This window comes from Triticum aestivum, chromosome 3B, assembly GCF_018294505.1.
Source record: "Triticum aestivum cultivar Chinese Spring chromosome 3B, IWGSC CS RefSeq v2.1, whole genome shotgun sequence".
NCBI classification, from domain to species: Eukaryota; Viridiplantae; Streptophyta; class Magnoliopsida; order Poales; family Poaceae; genus Triticum; species Triticum aestivum.
Window position 1 is genome coordinate 738,203,830 of NC_057801.1, and position 18,971 is coordinate 738,222,800.

General features: G+C 43.2%; 2 protein-coding genes across 2 annotated transcripts; both read right to left on the reverse strand.

Annotated features, from left to right (window-relative positions):
• Window positions 1-272: 272 nt before the first annotated feature.
• Window positions 273-1,683, reverse strand: LOC123072092 (uncharacterized). Its single transcript, XM_044495647.1, has 3 exons — window positions 1,508-1,683; window positions 1,345-1,416; window positions 273-1,024 (listed from the first exon to the last, which is right to left on the reverse strand). Exons 2-3 carry the CDS (start codon window positions 1,402-1,404, stop codon window positions 569-571), a joined length of 516 nt encoding a protein of 171 aa, XP_044351582.1. The 5' UTR covers window positions 1,405-1,416; window positions 1,508-1,683; the 3' UTR covers window positions 273-568.
• A 423-nt stretch (window positions 1,684-2,106) lies between these two features.
• Window positions 2,107-5,039, reverse strand: LOC100682440 (probable glucuronosyltransferase Os01g0926700). The gene is made up of 4 exons (XM_044495646.1): window positions 4,580-5,039; window positions 3,696-4,084; window positions 3,004-3,245; window positions 2,107-2,902 (listed from the first exon to the last, which is right to left on the reverse strand). Exons 1-4 carry the CDS (start codon window positions 4,701-4,703, stop codon window positions 2,389-2,391), a joined length of 1,269 nt encoding a protein of 422 aa, XP_044351581.1. The 5' UTR covers window positions 4,704-5,039; the 3' UTR covers window positions 2,107-2,388.
• Window positions 5,040-18,971: the final 13,932 nt, after the last annotated feature.

Sequence of the window (18,971 nt, forward strand, 5' to 3'; positions counted from 1 at the left end):
AACTGGGCAGATAATGTGCCGGGTGGCACTGGTACATGGCAGTACATTCAACCAGCACATGTGTAGGCCGTTTTGCCATGGGAAATACTTGTACTCCTACTTCATACTGACGATTCAACAAAAAGGTACTCCCTCCGTCCTATAATAGACGTTTTAGCTTGCAAAAAAGTCTTGAGACGGAGGAAGTATCTCCCAACAGACTCATTCAACATATCTGATGAAGATAAACTCCATCGGAGTTGAAACTACCCAGAGCAAACTTCACATGGGGGTGCAAGGAAAACACCACTTGGTAAGAAAAATGGCAGTTTTAGTACAATCACTTAGTACGATCACTTACTACATTTTAGTACGATTGCTTACGTTACAATAATTTAGAACGATTGCTTACGATACAATAATTTGCATATGACTTAGCATTCCTGATACAACGGGTCCTTTCCTAAGATTAGCTTTTGATCTTCTCCGGAAGTTCTCTAATCGCTTGCCTAGAGACCTTAGTCAATGAGCCACTTCACTACATACCTTAGTCAATGAGCCACTTCTTTGATACCGAGAAGAGCCGCATTCATAATCTCATCCATGACACTTTGCCCAGGAGTAGCTTAAGACTGTGAGAGAATGAACAGACACATCTGACAGCAAGCAGCCAGCCCCTAACAAGCTTGGATATGCAATAATTTGCTTCTTCCAACTGCTCCATCAGGCGCTCAGTTTCTTCCTCCAGCCGTTTCAGTTTGTCGTAACTGTAGTCCCTGATCACCACATTGGCTGCGGTCTCTAAGTACTCAATGGCTTTAAGAGCAGCTGTGTCCTCTGCCACTTCATCGTCCGTGGAATATGTTCCGGATATCGACATATGGGCAGGGGCTCCTTCGATTGTAGAGGCATCGAAAAGCACGGTGACGCATATCTTGTTATCGTCGCATATCTCGCGGCAGTATTCGGCCTCTGGGATTCCCAGCTCTGCTAGCACGATGTCAAGTATGGCTCTCAAGGGAATTCTGATGATCGTCGGAGCATCCTGTAATGTTCAGAGCCCCAAGATAGTGGTACCAGTGCAGGAATGGGACAAAGAATGATGGCATACTTAAAATGAGCAGTGAGTGGCATGACACAGAGCAAACGTATACTGTATGAAGGTAAAAGCGAATCTATCTATGCACCATGATTCTTTTGTCCAGGAAAAGGCATTATCTGGACTGTAGTCGACCTAGAGTGCCGCATGAGGGCCTGGTATCTTCTAGCCAGAATATGCTACCGAGTGTTGCATTTTTTTACAAACGAAAACATTAAGCTGTGTACCTAGCTGCTAGCCATGAGAGCGGTAAATATTGAGCTGACCTGAGCAAGCCCTGACGCTGAACCTGGTGACCCCATTTCTTCGCTGGTCATGGTCGCCATGGTTCCAAGGTCCTGCAGGAACCGGCAGCCACTCTGTTTCAGTTCAGAGCTCCATCGTGGCGCCTAAACAGAGCAAGAATGGGGGGAGCCGAGATCGATTTACCTCGTGTGCTCGACGGGCGAAGGCAGCGGATCTGCTTCTCCCCGCGACGGCGGCGCTGAAGAGCAGAGAGGGGGAAACAGCGGATACACGGTCGGTGCTCGGTGGTAGGCGTGGACGCGTGGTGGTTATCTAGCAAACAGCCGACAAGGAAGGAAATGGGCTTTGCCCTACCATTTGCTCTCCCCTTGGACAACCTTCACCCCGGCCCATTTAGATGGGTGTAGAACTGTGGACTGCTGGAGTCTGTGGTTCCCCTGTGCAGCAGGCTGCGGGATATCCAAACTTCAGAAGAGCCAACAAGCATTTGTTGGCCAGTTCGGTCACACGTCTGAACATTATTCCTTAGGAAATCAGCAATATATTTACACAAAGACTGCAGCTAGTACATGACTAATTGCCACTCCCAAGTCCCCAAGCACTCAAACTGACACGGCTGATCCAGATGGGATAGCAATGCTTCTTGCAGGAGTTGACAATTTCTCACCTGTTCATCAGGGATACAACAAAACAGAGAGGGGATGAAAATCACCTACTGGGCCAAGCAGGCTCGACAACTGGAGATCGCAAGCATGTGCCGGTATAACATCAGACGGCCGATAGGGTTTAAATCTTGCAATTTCCATTATGATATCCACATATAACAAACAAAGCGCACAATGGTTGACACATTTCATCAACTAATATAAAAAGAAGAAGAGAAAAAGGATGAAGCTCTATGGTATACTAGCTATCAGCAAAGAAGATAAAAAAAAGGATGTACATTTGATTTATGGTCAGCACTGTGCAACCATGGCGGTATAAAGGCGCAAAGTATATCAGGTCTGAAAATGTTTATTTTCAAAAAGGTTTTTATACATCTCCAAACCGCGATGCGAGAGATGCTACCAAGGCTTGAGGTCACCCACCGGGCCGGCAGTCCAGTTCAGACGGGCCTGACCGGGCTTCAAGAAGACACTTTCGCCATGCGGAAGCTTGCGAGCAAGCCCGTTCAGTATCTGATGGAATGCATCTCCTGCTTGAGCTGGCTGGGGGAACAGCATAGCTTGCTTCATCGAAGGGTTTGCGAGAAGCCTTTGCTTCCTCAGTATGTCCTCTGTCGGAATGGATGTCAGGATGCTGTCCAGCCTCGGGACATCCTCCTCGGGAACAAACACGCCGATCTCCTCCCATGGGATGGCGTCCGCGAATGGCAGGACGATGTCGTCTGCGATGATCACCGGGATGCAGCCGAAAACCACGGCTTCCACCAGCCTGGGGCTCCATGGAGCCCAGCCCAATGGGCACAGGCAGAACACAGACCTCTGCATATCTTCATAGTATGTCGGTGGGTGATCGGTTGAGATGTCGAACAGCGGGTTGTTCTTGAAGTTCTCCCAGACAGATGCACGAGCACCTCTGCAGAATACATAGGAATGTCAGATCGGCAATACAATGCAATAAGAGGGAATAGCAGGATCAATAGGACTAATTGCATTTTTCGACAGAGAACAATTTACCTCGCGTAGTATCCACCCTCGGGATCATTGCCGGTGTCATAGAACAGACCACGGAAGTATACGAAGATGGATCGAGGGGTCTCTCCGGGAATAAGGTGATTTTGCATTTTCTGTGGAGGCGCAAATGGCGGAATTGTGATGGAGCCTTCCTTCAAGCAGACATGGTTCTTTTGTCCAAAGGTCTGAACCAGTACGGCACGCTGAAGCAAGGGAAGGATTCCACGTCCAATTGCTTTCTCTTCCTGAAATAATAAAGGAAGCTCGTGTTACAGAAGGACAAAATTGTGCTGGAATAAGCATCAGAGATAATGTGTCAGTCAGAAAAAAACATGGCATGACATGGCAGATTGGCATGTAGTTATTTTCAATTGGACAGCTAACTGTAAATCTGAAGAGTAGTCAGACTTTTTTTTATACAGAAAAGCAAGCAAATCATTATCTGAAACAAAGGACAAAGCATGTGCAGACTGAAGTACTTAAGTCAGAGTTGCCCATTCATAAACACAAATGATAAAACTAGCATCTTGATGCCCCACTGTCCCCATGCTCCATGCTGCAATTAGATATCCCCTAGTTGTTCAAAACACATGTACTCCAGTACTAAACAATTGCTTAACGTCTAGAGTTCAGTTAATCAAATAAGAGAATCTGAGAATGTGTGCAACAGCAGGGATTTGCTCATGTGTCTGTACCTGATAATGGAAGCAAGCGCCAAAGTCATGTGGTGTGACAAAGAAATGATCTGCCCCCTCCGATCTATTCCAGTAAGGCCATTTCGTCGCGATCAGCTCGATCGCGCTGCGCATCATCCGCGGAGACTTGAAGGGCAAGGGGAGACCCGACGGGGTGAGGTCGCATGTCGGGTACACGGGTGTGTAGAACCAATCCGCTTCCTCGGGATTAGTAGTCCGAACCGCGCTCGACAGCAGGAACCGGTGCATGAAGATCTCTGCGGCGAACATGTGGTTCAGGCACCTTGGGTCTTTCTTCAGCAGCTTCTTGTTGTATTTTCCGGGGAGGTCATAGATAAACACCTTGAGCCTCCCAACAGGGTCATCGTCCAGCACATCACCAGCACTCCCTGCATTTTGTTGGCCAGAAGACATCTATGAGTGTTGCCCAAAAGCAGAGCAAAGAATATACCAAGCTTGATAACAGTATCACATAGCACTTTGATTGAAAGGATTGTATATTAAGCAAGGTCTAACTCCAATACTCTATGCTAAATGGCATGAATCATGATTGCCCTAAGCAAGGTGCTAATATCATCTGTAGGTTCAATAAAAGATACAGTAGTTTGAATTGAACCAGAAACTAGACAAATTATCTGATTCTGAAAAGGGGCCTGAGAATTCAGGCTGGGGAAGTCTAACCACAGACAATCAAATATGAAAACTCCTAATAAAAGATGCCCAAAATGCTGTCTTTAGCAGCTGCTTGATGCAGGACACGAGACAAACTAGAGAAATCAGGCAGTTCGAGTTGCACAAACTGACAAGATTGGGGGGAAACCCCTTGATTCGAAAAAAAAAACTGACAAAGATTGCCGCTATCAAGTCAAGACAAGGCCCCTCACCTGAGATCCTCTCTGTCTGGTGGCCCTGCTGCGCCGCCGCCTGCTGGGCCTCCGCCGCAACAAACAGCGCCGCCGCCGCCGCCGCAAGAACCGCAATGGCAACCAAGACCCGCCTCGCCATCATCCTCTCGATCCCCAGCACTTCTCCGTCCGGCTCCGCCCTTCTGAACCGCTAGGCAATCGCCAAGGCTAGTTAAAGAAGAAGAGAACGGGGGGCAGGGAAGAGGCTTTTCCGGCAATTCCTTGCCCCACCAAGAAGCGTTTGGTGGCGGCGGAAGGTGGGGAGGGCCTGTCCTACGCCGAGGCCGAGCTTGAAGAACAATCAGAGCTGCTCATGTGTGCTTCAAGGGAGGGAAGGGGAAGGAGGGGATTAATACTGCTGGCCGAGAGACGAGGAGGGGAGGGTGGGGGAGAGCTGTCCGCGGCTGATTCTTCCCTCTCCCCCTCTTCTTGCTTCCTGAGGCTTTCCTTCACTTTCCGTGCACACCAATGATGGGTGAGCTGTAGGGCTCTGGATTAGTCTAATGCGGTGTGTTTTTCCAGGGAGGTTTGGTGAGGGGTCTGCTGCCAGGCTTCTTTCCTGCTCCCCTCACCTCACCCAACTTGGACATTCGACCTCTCACTTGTCCTCACCTTAAACATGTCAACTATCAAGTCCTCTCTCTTTTTCTCCCATTCTTTGGCATGGAGTAGTAGTCATTTATTTTGTTTAGGAAGGTAAGTGATTAATTGATATTGTATTTGGGTCCTCTTTCTCTTTCTCCAAGTCTCTAGAAGAGTATGTAATTGATTTGCACATGGGATGAATGGAATTATACCAAGGGGCTGCTCTGTGGGCCCAAATCAAGCGGCGCCCGGTGGAAGGTAACGGAAATCCGTTCCACAAGCCGCAACCAACGGCTCAAATCATTTCTGCCGACGATCGGAGGGCGAACGGGAGTGAACGGGAGTGGCGTGACTATCTGAATAGGCGAGTAGTTGAACCACGCGGCGTTGGGAAGATAGACACGTGTTGTCGTGAGTCATCACTGGCGGAGACAAGCCCCAGGCTGCCCAGGCGGTGGCCTGGGGCGTGAGGCTGTGTTCCTTTGTGTACTGTAGCTAGTTTTATACTGTTCATTACTGTAGCTAGTAGTTGGCATGGGGCTTGCCTGGGGTGTTCCTAGTTCCTGTCTCCGCCACCATGAGTCATGATCATATTTGCACGTCTATGAGAAAAGCCACTTTCTCCATAGTAATCTGAATTGTTTTTTTTTCATGTGGAATGAATGAAAATTATACCAGGTGACTACTCTGTGGGCTGAATCAAGCGGGACAGGTCGAAGTGGTGGAAGAGCCAAAAGTTGAGTATCAGCAAACCCACTCCGCAAGCCAAAACCGACGGCTCAAATCGTTTCCAGTGGCGATCGGACGGATGATAACATGCAAGCAGGAGTTGTCTCACCAACTAAGTGGGCGGGTGGTTAAACCCATGTGGCATTTAAAGAGATGGCCACTTATTGTCATGACTATGATCATTTTCTCGGTCATGATAATTGTAGTCAAAGTGTGTCTTATGGTTGATGTTTTTGTCGGATTGTGGGTTCCGGCAGACCCTTGAGGTTCGAACACTGGGGTGTGCGCGAAGATCTCTCCTCTACCAACTCACGTCTCGTCGCCTCGCAAAGGATCTAGGCTACACGATGAACAACACAAGAGACGCAAGATTTATACTAGTTCGGGCCACCGTTGTGGTGTAATACCCTACTCTAGTTTGTGGTGTGGTGGATTGCCTCTAGGGCTGATGATCAGTCAGTACAAGGGAAGAATAGCCTCGTGAGGGGTGTTCTTGTGGTGTTCCTTTGAAGGGGTCGATTCGAGCCGCCTCTATACTATGGTGGCTAGTCCTATATATAGAGCGAGAGGCCCTGGTCCTCTTCCCAAATATTGAGCGGGAAGGGCGCCAACAATTGTCCATTTTGAAGGGGAACATCTAGTACACTTATCCTGACTAAAGTCGGTCCCCGCCTGCCAAAGACTCTGACGATGACGCCGTCCTGGGCTCCACGATGACCTCCTTCCGGCCGTTCCTCTGGCCTTGGTCTTGTTGCACCAAAATGGTTGCCTTTGCATGTTGTCTTGGCCTGTGCTTGCCCCCTTTGCACCAAAGGGGAAACAAGGACATTGCGCAGCCCGGCGCCCGCCTGGCCTCGATCGTCATGGTTTGCGTCACGGACACCTCGCGAGGTACCCCGCCTTGATCTCTCCGCCTCCTCGCGAACCTGCCTGATGAGGCTACTTCTGAGGAAGCTTCCTGTCGTCTACCCCGCGAGGCTCGGTCCCTCGCGAGGGTCTTGAGCTTGAGTCGATGAAGATGGGCCGCACTGGGCCATTGCTTGAGCCACGCCGCAGGCCGCAGGCAGGCAAGTCTGGGGACCCCCGTTCCCAGAACGCCGACAGTTTTTTCTTTAATGATATTTTATATTAACATGCTCTCCAATATACATTTGATGGATTTTCCTGATAATGTAGTCAAAACTTCTCTTATGGTTGATGTTTTCGCATCGGTGATATTTTCTGTTGACATGCATTCCAGTATACACGTTTGATAGTTACATTTTCTACGTGTATACCATGGAAAATATTTACATGGCAAGCTCAGTAATATATTTCAATTTCAACAATCCATTTTTTTGTGAAGATAGCAATCAATGTTCAAAAGAGGTTTGACCACAAGATTAATTTGCACATCGGATGAATGGAATTATGCCAAGTGGCTGCTCTGTGGGCCTAGATCAAGTGGGGTCGAATGGAAGTCGTGGCAGAGTTGAAGATACGAGGTATTGAAAACCCGCTGCACAAACCTAGTCTGACGGCTCAGATCAATTATGGCGACAATCGAGGGGCTGGGGACGTGCGGGTGTGGAGTGTCTCCACCGCCCAAGCAGGCCAGTAGTTGACCCACGTGGTATTTGAAAGATGGCCACTTGTTGTTATGAGTCATGATAATTTTTTGGATCATAATAATTGCTGCCAAAACTTCACTTATGGTTGATGTTTTCTTCCATCATTGACTTTTTTTGTAATTGACATGCTCTCCAATATGTATGCTTGACAGTTCTTTATGTATGTGTAGCCATCAAAACATTTTTCATGGTAACCCTGGTAATCTCTTTTAGTTCTAGCACACCAATTTTTTTTGTCAATGTTAAAAGAAATATTGATCACACGTTTTCTAGAAAACCACGTACTCCATCCATATCACGAAAACATAGGTTGTGAGCATGTTTTCAGTTATACCTTTAGAACTTTGAATACAAATATCATTTTAATTATTCAGATTTAGGAACTAATGTGTATAGCTTTGGCTTAAACTGGTTTTTGTTTGGTTTTATACACATGTTAGAACAGAAGTTATTGGTCAAAATTAAATCTCAAAGATTGCGCAAAATATTCAAAAGCGTCATACATGGAGGAAGGACTTACGAGCAGAGATAGTAAACGTAACAGCATAAATCAGTAGTTGTAGGCCTACCAAGACGAGCTAAGGGTTTTGTGATCACAAAGAGCAAACCTATATAAATAGAAAAGAAAAATGCATAAATTATGCACTTTCAATCTCAGTGGAGGAGTGTGATCCCTTAGTTTAAGAAAAAAGAATCGCAAATCATCCTCTCTTTCCATTTATTTTCCTTTCGTTAGGTTGTGATTATTTTAATTTTTAAGTGTATACTCGAAAATTTAACAAAAGTGCTTTACTTGATGTGTGGAGGAGATCGTGCATTTTTTTTAATAAGATGGCAGGCATAGTGATAGTTGTTGCATCATGGGTCTATGAATCCAAGCAAATCAAACATTTCATCCAACTATATGGATCGGATTCTGTGGATCGTAACAAGACGCACACACGTCACCCGCCGGAGCTGATCGCCGCCGGGAAGCTGCCCCGGCCCGCCCAGCCACGCTAGCTGTCCTGCCGGCGTCGGTGATGCACCATGTCATGTGAACAGGACATAGTCGTCTTCGATCGTCGACGCGGCGTCTTACGGCGGGCGCGGCTATACCTAGCCTAGGGCCGCCAGTGCCAGGACCATCCTGCTGGAGAGGAGAACCCCCTCAACCACCGACGGGGTCGTCCTCGTCCATGTCCATGTGCGGCGATACCAATAGTCAATCCATCGTCGTCCTCCCACAGACGAGTGACCACCAACCCTGACCTGGACGATGCGCGTCTGCTTCCAACGTCAACACGGACGTGCGGACAACTCCTCCTCATCATCATCATAAGATAGTCGACGAGCACGCGGCCGGCCGGGCACACAGAACCGAGTAGACGACAGGAACGATCAGGACAGACTTCTCGCTTATCTTAGTTTAAACACGCACGCCAACTGTCACTCTCTTTATGCTATGCTGGTCTCGCTCTTTGGGAGTATTATGCAATTAATTTGCTACTGTATTCAGGTCTCCTGTTTCTTCCCTCTCCAAGACCCTTTAACAATGTGGTGATTGGGATTGTTCCCTTGCACCGCACATGGGATGGATGGATGCAACGGCCAGGAGCGGCTCGCCATCATGGATCATGAGTCATTATCCATTTCGGGGTCTTGAAAATCGCAGCCAAAGCTTCCCTTATGGCCAATGCCAAATGCTTTCCACTCGGTAGCTTCTTTATTTACGCGAAAACCGGAAGAGAAAAGCAAAAAGAGACTAAGAGAGAGCAAAAAAGCATTAGTTGCACTGGTTGTAGGTCTACTTAGGGCATGATCATGATTCATGAGGGTCCGGGGGTTTGGTGATCAACCAGAGGGGGCCCGAATGACCAGCAGAATATGGAAACTGTGCGCTTCCGAATCATCCGCGGGGCGACGTGAGCGTGTGAGCCCCTCCTTTTTAGGCGGGAAATGTGAACTTATGCTTTCGTTTGGTCATGCATTATTACACTTGTTTGAAAAAGGAATGTGTGCCTCAGAAATTCTCGTACTTACAAGGGAAGAGAGCCACCGACGGTATGCACGATCCATGTGCTGCACTGCTTAGTAGTCAACTGCTCTTCCTAACACGAACCAACCTGTGGTTGGATGGTTAGATGGACTATGGTATCCCCAGCCCACCAGGATTCAAATCCTGGTGCTCGCATTTATTTTAGGATTTCCGGTGATGCGCATTCAGTGGGAGGAGATGTTTCCGTCGACGACGAGGCGCCTACGGCGACTTCGTAAATCTCAAGATGATATGCCGGTCCAGTCTTTCGGATGTGCTCATAGGGGTAGGGTGTGCGTGTGTGTGTGTTCATAGGGATGAGTGTATACGCGTGTATATGAGCGCTTGTGTCTGCACTAATGATAGAAAAACTGCTCTTCCAAACTAACAACGAGATGAGGAGTAATGGCGAAAAAAAACTAACTAACGATGAGTAATGGCCTTCCATCAAATCTTAGTCTACCGCGGGTGATGAGACGACTCAGCTGGCTGCAATGTCTGTTTTTTATGGATGTCAACATGGGACGCAGAACGAGGCGAGACGAGGGGAAGACACATTTGTTTATTCTTTTAATTCCCACCTTTATATCTGGCATTTTTTTTGCTTAGGGTTGTGTACACTGGTGAGGCTAGCATTTTCCAAAAACCTTAGAGAACACCGCGTGCCCACTTCTAGTGATTAACTATGTTCTATCGAAGAACTATAAGCATCAAATATTTGGATACACATTATGTAACTCCTAGTCTTTTGGTTTGTAAAGTTGTGCTTACTTTAGTGCCCAAACTTCAAGAACACACCGTAGAGCCCCAAACTTGTTAAAATCGTCCAATTTAAGGCTAAGGTGCTCTAATGGCCCCACGCTGATGTGGCATCCTAATCGTTGTGCACTTCATCATTGCCAAGTGGATAATGCTTCTACTTGCCACCCCTCAGTAAAAGCAAACCAATAAACAAAATCAAGAAATAAAACAAAAGATATCAAGAGCTCATTGTAATACACCAGCTTGGGAAACCAAGACGCGCGAAACAACTTGCGTTAAACTCAAGGTTACACGACGTCATAATCTTGGCCTTCTTGGGGAGGCATCCATCTCGGGAAGGTGGATTGGATATTGTGAATTGTGATGTGGCAATGAGGATCCCATGCATGGTCGATGTGGGGAAGAGATAACGATGAAGGAGAGAGGCGTGAGAGGCACACAAATGCATATCTGGTTCACGTGGAAATGTTTGCGTGACGGAAGATGGATAATGGGTTGAGCTATAGTGAGATGCCACTATGGATACTGACTAGATGACAATTTCGCACGGTCAACATGCCCCATTATCCATCTTTTGTCATGCAAATATTGTTTGGATCCCATGGTTCTTCTTCATGTAGGGGGGGGGGGTGGACCTCCTTTTACTATGTGTGTTTTCGTAGTAAGACTACTGAAATGAGCACGACAGACAAGTTTTAGGACCTCGTTGTGCTTAACATGATTGTTTTGTAGCAAAAATAATGTGGATATAAAAAAAAGTAAAATCCATTAAAACACTTCTCGCAAGAATAAACCTGCTAGAAATATCACATTTTTAAACCTAGATACATGAAAAAAAAGAGTAAAACTAAACATCTTAAATTGTAAAAAAATGATGAGATGACTCAGCTGGCTTCAATATCTGTTTCTTGCGGATGTCAACACGGGGCATAGAACAAAGCAAGACAAGGAGAAGGCTCCACTATTTTTTAGATTCCAACCTTTTTTGGCTTGTGCGCAATGCTAAGGCTAGGACTTTTCGAAAACCACAAAAAACACAGCATGATCACTTCTAGTGATTAACTATGTTTTACCGAAGAACCATAAGCATCAAATATTTGGATACACATTATGTAGCTCCTAGTCTTTTAGCTTCCAAAGTTATGGTTACTTTGGTGCCTAAACTTCAAGAACACATGCTTAGGCCCCAAACTTTTTAAGATTGTCCAATTTAAGGCTAAACTGCTCTCCTACCATTGATGTCGCATCCTAGTCACCGTGCACTTTCATTGCGGTCGAGTGGATAGTTCTTCTACTTGCCACCCCTCCGCAAAAGCAAACCAATAAACCAAACCAAGAAATGAAACAAAAGATATTAAGAGCTCGTTGAAATACACCAACTCGGGAAACCAAGACACGCGAAACAATTTGCATTAAACTTGAGGTTACATGAGGTCACAATCTTGGCTTTCTTGGGGAGGCATCCATCTCGGGAAGGTGGATTGGATATTTTGAATTGTGATGTGGCAATGTGGATTTCATCGATGGTCGACGTGGGGAAGAGATAATGATGAAGGAGAGAGGCGTGAGAGGCACACAAATGCATGTCTGGTTCTTGTGGAAATCTTTGCGTGACGGAAGATGAATTATGGGTTGAGCTAGTGAGATGCCACTATGGATGTTGACTAGATGACAAATTGGTATGGTGAACACGCCATCTTTTGTCACGCAAACATTGTTCGGATCCCATGATTCTTCTTGATGTAGGGGGGAGGGGTAAATGGACCTCCTTTTACTATGTGTGTTTTCATAGTAAGAGTACTACAATGAGCATGGCAGACAAGTTTTAGGACCTCGGTGTGCTTCACATGATTGTTTTGTAGAAAAAATAATGAGGATAAAAAAAATGTGAAATCCACTAAAACACTTCCCGCAAGAATAAACCCGCTAAACTATAATCCTGCTAGAAATAGCACACGTTTGAAACCTAGATACATGAAAAAAGATAGTAAAATTACACATCTAAAATTGTAAAAAATTATGAGACGACTCAGCTGGTTTCAATATCTGTTTCTTATGGATGTCAACACGGGACACGGAACAAAGAGAGTCAAGGAGAAGACTCCTCTGTTTATTTTTTTAATTCCAACCTTTAACCTCGAAAGTGTCAAAAAACACTGTGTGATCACTTCTAGCGATTAACTATGTTCTATCGAAGAACCATAAGCATCAAATATTGGATACGCATTATGTAGCTCCTAGTCTTTTAGTTTCCAAATTTGTGGTTACTTTAGTGCCTAAACTTCAAGAAAACGCACTTAGCTCCCAAACTTTTTAAAATTGACCAATTTAAGTCTAAACTGCTCTCCTGACTATATATAACCACTGATGTCACATCCTAGTCACCGTGCACTTTCATTGCGGCCGAGTGGATAATTCTTCTACCTGCTACCCCTTTGCAAAAGCAAACAAATAAAAAAAAATCAAGAAATGAAACAAAATATATTAAGAGCTCGTTGTAATAGACAAGCAAAGAAACTCAGACGTGTGAGACAACTTACGTTTAACTCGAGGTTACATGAGGTAACAATCTTGGCCTTCCTAGGGAGGAATCCATCTCGGCATGATCGGCACGGGGAAGAGATAACGACAAACGAGAGTGGTGAAAGATACATATGCATGTCAGGTGCTCGTGGAAATGTCTGCGTGACGAAAAGATGAATTAATAGGAAGAATCACTCAAATGCCACTATGGATGCCGACTATATGACAAATTGGCATGGTCAACATGCCATGTTATTCATCTTCTGCCATGCAACATTATTCGGATCCCATTGTTCTTCTTGATGTAGAGGAGTAAAATGAACCTATTTTTACCATGTGTGTTTGCATAGTAAGACTACTTGAATGAGCATTGATACGTCTCCAACGTATCTATAATTTTATGAAGTATTCATGCTATTATATTATCCATCTAGGATGTTTTATATGCATTTATATGCTATTTTATATGATTTTTGGGACTAACCTATTAACCTAGAGCCCAGTGCCAGTTTCTGTTTTCTCCTTGTTTTTGAGTTTTACAGAAAAAGAATACCAAACGGAGTCCAATTAACGTGCCAATTTTTGATGATTTTTTATGGACCAAAAAAAGCCCTTGGAGTGCAAGAGTTGGCCAGAAGAGTCCTGAGCTGCCCACGAGGGTAGGGGCGCGCCCACTCCCATGGGGCGCGTCCCCCTGCCTCGTGGACAGCCCGGAGACCCCCTAACTTGAAATCAACGCCAACCTCTCCTATAAATACAGAAACCTTCGGGAAATAACCTAGATCGGAAGTTCCGCCGCCGCAAGCCTCTGTAGCCACGATAAATCAATCTAGGCCCTCTCTAGCACCCTGCCGGAGGGGGCCATCATCACCGGAGGACATGGAGGAGGATCCCGGAGGGGCCATCATTGCCATGAAGGCCAAGGACCAGAAGGAGAACCTCTCCCCATCTAGGGGGAGGCCATGGAGGAGGAAGCACAAGGGGGAGGACCTCTCCTCTCTCTCTCTCTCTCTCTCTCTCTCTCTCGGTGGCGCCGGAGTGCCATTGGGAGGGGAATCATCGCCGCGGTGATTGTCTTCATCAACATCACCATCATCATCACCATACTCATCTCTTTTACGTGGTCCACTCTCCTGCACCCCGCTGTAATCCCTTCTTGAACATGGTGCTTTATGCCACATATTATGATCCAATGATGTGTTGCCATACTATGATGTTTTGAGTAGAGATCTTTTGTCTTTGGGTTGATTGATGATCTAGATTGGTATGAGTTGTATGTTTTATTTTGGTGTTGTCCTATTGTGCCCTCCGTGTTGCGCAAGCGTGAGGGATTCCCGCTATAGGGTGTTGCAATACGTTCATGATTCGCTTATAGTGGGTTGCTTGAGTGACAGAAGCAGAAACCCGAGTAAGGGGGTTGTGGCATATGGGATAAAGGGGACTTGATGCTTTAATGCTATGATTGAGTTTTACCTTAATGATATTTAGTAGTTGCGGATGCTTGCTAGAGTTCCAATCATAAGTGCATATGATCCAAGAAGAGAAAGTATGTTAGCTTATGCCTCTCCCTCATATGAAATTGCAATGACGACTACCGGTCTTGTTAACAATTGCCTAGGATAATTCCGCACATCGATCCATCATTATTCCACACTCGCTATTTATAATATTTAGTAATATATTCTAACTTTATGATAACAACACCTACTCTTATATTTTATCTCTTCGATATCATGCAAAGTTATCCTCTTCATACCCACAACGTAGTTTTATTTCTTGTACCTAGTTGGAAGCAAACGTTCGGTGTACGTAGAGTCGTATCAGTGGCAGATAGGACTTGAGAGAATATTGATCTTACCTTTAGCTCCTTGTGGGTTCGACACTCCATACTTATCACTTCCACCTGTGGAAATTGCTACGATGACTCCCTGCATTTGAGGATTATCAAGCTCTTTTCTGGCGCCGTTGCCGGGAGCAATAGCGTGGGGTTGATATTCTCGTCTGTGCTTGTTTGCTTTCTTCACTAAGTAGATTTTGTTCTTCCTTTTTTTTCTGTTTAGTTGTGGGTGAAACATACCAAAAAAATTAAATAATGAAAATACCAAAAAAAAATACTCGCCTCTCATGCCTAAAAAAGTTTTTCAAAAACAGAAGTGATTGGAAAGTTATGCATTGAAGAAGTGAGGGTCGACCTTGAGCACTTGTGTTCATGCTCACGGAAACAATGTAGAATTTTTCATGGAAGTTTCTCTGTAAACAATTATTTCCTTGTATATATCCATTGTATTACAAAAATAATGTGCCAAGCTTTGGTTTTAGGATGATTAGATTGCTTGTTTACTATGTGCAGAACAAAAACAGAAACTTTCGCTGTAGCGCGTGATTTTACATTTTTTACTGGAAGGTCAAATGTGTCTGAAACTTTTTGCACATTACTTATGTACAAATTTTTCAAATTTTCATATTTAGTTCATAATTTTTAGAGTTACATAAGTTTACTAAACTTCCAGATTACTATAGATTGTCCTGTTTTTGACAGATTCTGTTTTTCGCGTGTTGTTTGCTTATTTTGATGAATCTATGGCTAGTATCGGGGGGTATGAACCATAGAGAAGTTGGAATACAGTAGGTTTAACACCAATATAAATAAAGAATGAGTTCATTACAATACCTTAAAGTGGTAGTTTGCTTTATTGCACTAACAGATCTCACAAAGTTTTTGTTAAAGTTTTGTGTGGATGAAGTGTTCGAAGATCGAGGAGCTATCAATATGAGAAGAATAAAGAGAGGCAAGAGTTCAAGCTTGAGGATGGACAAGGCACCCCAAGTAAATATTTCAAAGGATACTCAAGCATATAAGCTTGGGGATGCCCCGGTTGGCATCCCATCTTTCTTCTTTAACAAATATCGGTATACCTCGGTTTTTGATTTGTTCACATGATTTGTGTCCTTTGTGTTTTCATTTTATTTAAGAACCATGCTAGTATGAGATATACCTTCATTGATTTATAGAATACTTCATGTGCTTCACTTATATCTTTTAAGTATGATTTTATAGAATTGCTCTTTGTGCTTCGCTTAAATATTTTGAGTACGGTTTTATAGAATGCTTCGTGTGCTTCACTTACATATTTTGAGCTTGGATATTGGTTAGTCTATATTAATTGTAGAATGCTCCATGAACTTCATTTATATCTTTTGGAGTATGAATAATACTATCATCTAAAGTGGGTTTGGAAGAGTGTCAACTTTAGGAATTAGTGATCCCACTATTCCGAATGAGAAGAATTTTGCTTATGTGGAGAGTAGAAAAATTTCTATGCTTGTAGATCATGAAAAGAATTCTTTATGTGATGGTTGTATTGTTAAACTCATTCATGATGCTACTGAAAATTATTATGAGGTAGGAATATATGCTTGTAGGAGTTGCAATAATATCAAGTTTCCTCTCTATGTGCTTAAAGTTTCGTAGTTATACTTGCTTTGACTTCCTATGCTAGTTGATTCTTGTTCCCTTAAATTTTGTGCTCACAAAATCCCTAGGCATAGGAAGTGGGTTAGGTTTAAAAGTGTTAGTCATATTCTTCATGATGCTCTCTTTATGTTTCAATTCTTATCTTTTATGTGAGCATCATTGAAATCATCATGCCTAGCTAGGGGCGTTAAACGATAGCGCTTGTTGGGAGGTAACCAAATTTTATTTTTGTTTCTTGCTTTTGTTCCTATTTAGTAATAAATAATTCATCTAGCGTCTGGTTAGATGTGGTTTTATGTTTTAATTAGTGTTTGTGTCCAGTAGAACCTTTGGGAAAGCATGGGTGAAGTCTTTGCAATCTTGCTATAAAAAACAGAAACTTTGCGCTCGCGAGAATAGATGCCATTTTTTTTACTGGAGAGTGCTTTTAGGTTGATTATTTTTGCAGATGATTAATAGACAAATTCATCACGTCCACAAATTTATTTCATAATTTTCGAGTAGCAGAAGTATGGTTGCTGTTCAGATCATTACAGACTATTCTGTTTCTGACAGATTCTGTTTTCATTGCATAGTTTGCTTGTTTCCTAGTTTCTATTGCTTATATTTCTCAATATAAATTGTAGAAATGGTATGGTACAGTAGGCATTGTGTGAGAACAATTATGAACATTGTCTTTGACAGTACCAAAGTGAATGGTTTGCTCTTTATCATACTAACCTATCTCACGAAGTTCCGTTAAGTTTTGTGTGATTGAAGTTTTCAAGTTTTGGGTGAGATATCGATATGAGGAGAATAAGGAGTGGAAAGAACCTAAGCTTGGGGATGCCCGAGGCACCCCAAGGTAATATTCAAGGAATACTCAAGCGCCTAAGATTGGGGATGCCCCGGAAGCCATCCCCTCTTTCGTCTTCAAAACTATCGGTATACTTTACTCGGAGCTATATTTTTATTCGTCACATGATATGTGTTTTGCTTGGAGCGTATTTTCAATTTCACTTGCTGTTTGAATAAAATCATTAGATCTAAAATCTTGAATAAAAAAGAATCCTCCCATGGCTAGTTAATTATTTTACTACTCAGTGTTCTTCACTTATATATTTTGGAGTAGTTTGTCATTTGCTCACATGCTTCACGTATATCCTATGAGTAAATGGTTGAATGAATTGAATATCATAAATCTGAATTTATATATGTTTCATATGCTTATACCATGGGGATTAATGACTTCACACGTAATAAGTATAGGTAGTAAACTTACTGAAAGTTAGCAAATGCAGAAGTGGTCACTTGAACAATTCATGAAAGAATATTGAAAGAAGAGAGAGTTCACATATAAATATACTATCTTGGACATCTTTTATAATTCTGAGCACTCATTAGAATATGACATGCTAAAAGGTTGATGTTGGACAAGGAAGACAACGTAATGGGTTATGTTTTCTTATATCCAAAATAAAGTATATTGTCTTGGATCATCCAACATGTTGAGCTTGCATTTCCCTCTAAATCTCTAATGCTAGCCAAATTCTTTGCACCAAGTAGAAATACTACTTGTGCTTCCAAACATCCCTCAAACTAGTTTTGCCATGAGAGTCCACCATACCTACCTATGGATTGAGTAAGATCCTTCAAGTAAGTTGTCATCGGTGCATGCAATAAAAAATTGCTCTCTAAATATGTATGATCTATTAGTGCGAAGAAAATAAGCTTTATATGAACTTGTGATAGGGAATAAATAAAAGCGACGGACTGCATAATAAAGGTCTCTATCATAAGAGGCAATATAAAGGGACATTCTTTTGCATTAAGATTTTGTGCATCCAACCTTAAAATCACATGAAAACCTCTGCTTCCCTCTGCGAAGGGCCTATCTTTTACTTTTACCTTCTACCCTTATACAAGAGTCATGGTGATCATCACCTTTCCTTTTTACACTTTTTCCTTGGGCAAGCACTTTGTGTTGTTGCGATCCGGATATATATATCCACTTGGATGTAGGTTTTCATAAAGTATTATTATTGACATTACCCTTGAGGTAAAAGGTTGGGAGACAAAACTACAAGCCCCTATCTTTCTCTGTGTCTGATTAAAACTTTGAACCCATAAATATCACTTGAGTGTTAGCAATTGTGAAAGACTATATGATAGTTGAGTATGTGGGATTTGCTAAATCAAAGCTCTTACATAGACCCTTCCTGAAAATAAGATGAATTGCAATTGTTTGATGACTAAGAGCACTATTTGTTAGTTTTCAAGAAAGTTTATTATCTATACTTTAACATGTGAATAGTTTGTTACTTGATCATGAAATTTTTTATGAGATGACCTACTGTTATGACATATAATGATGCTAGAAAAGGTGATTGAAATTATCATTGATTAAACTTGTGCACCTGCTAGCATTCACACTTCATAAATTATTTCTTTTATCATTTACCTACTCGAGGACAAGCACGAATTAAGCTTGGGGATGCTGATACGTCTCCAACGTATCTATAATTTATGAAGTATTCATGCTATTATATTATCTATCTAGGATGTTTTATATGCATTTATATGCTATTTTATATGATTTTTGGGACTAACCTATTAACCTAGAGCCTAGTGCCAGTTTCTGTTTTCTCCTTGTTTTTGAGTTTTACAGAAAAGGAATACCAAACGGAGTCC

What these genes read in the sequence shown, in the direction of transcription:
- LOC123072092 (XM_044495647.1), bottom strand. Translation starts at nt 1,404, where the DNA reads ATGGCGACCATGACCAGCGAAGAAATGGGGTCACCAGGTTCAGCGTCA. An exon ending in CAGCGTCAGGGCTTGCTCAG is followed by an intron (nt 1,025 to 1,344) that starts GTCAGCTCAATA and finishes TGAACATTACAG; the next exon opens with GATGCTCCGACGATCATCAG.
- LOC100682440 (XM_044495646.1), bottom strand. Translation starts at nt 4,703, where the DNA reads ATGATGGCGAGGCGGGTCTTGGTTGCCATTGCGGTTCTTGCGGCGGCG. An exon ending in CCAGACAGAGAGGATCTCAG is followed by an intron (nt 4,085 to 4,579) that starts GTGAGGGGCCTT and finishes AACAAAATGCAG; the next exon opens with GGAGTGCTGGTGATGTGCTG. An exon ending in GAGGGTGGATACTACGCGAG is followed by an intron (nt 2,903 to 3,003) that starts GTAAATTGTTCT and finishes TGTATTCTGCAG; the next exon opens with AGGTGCTCGTGCATCTGTCT.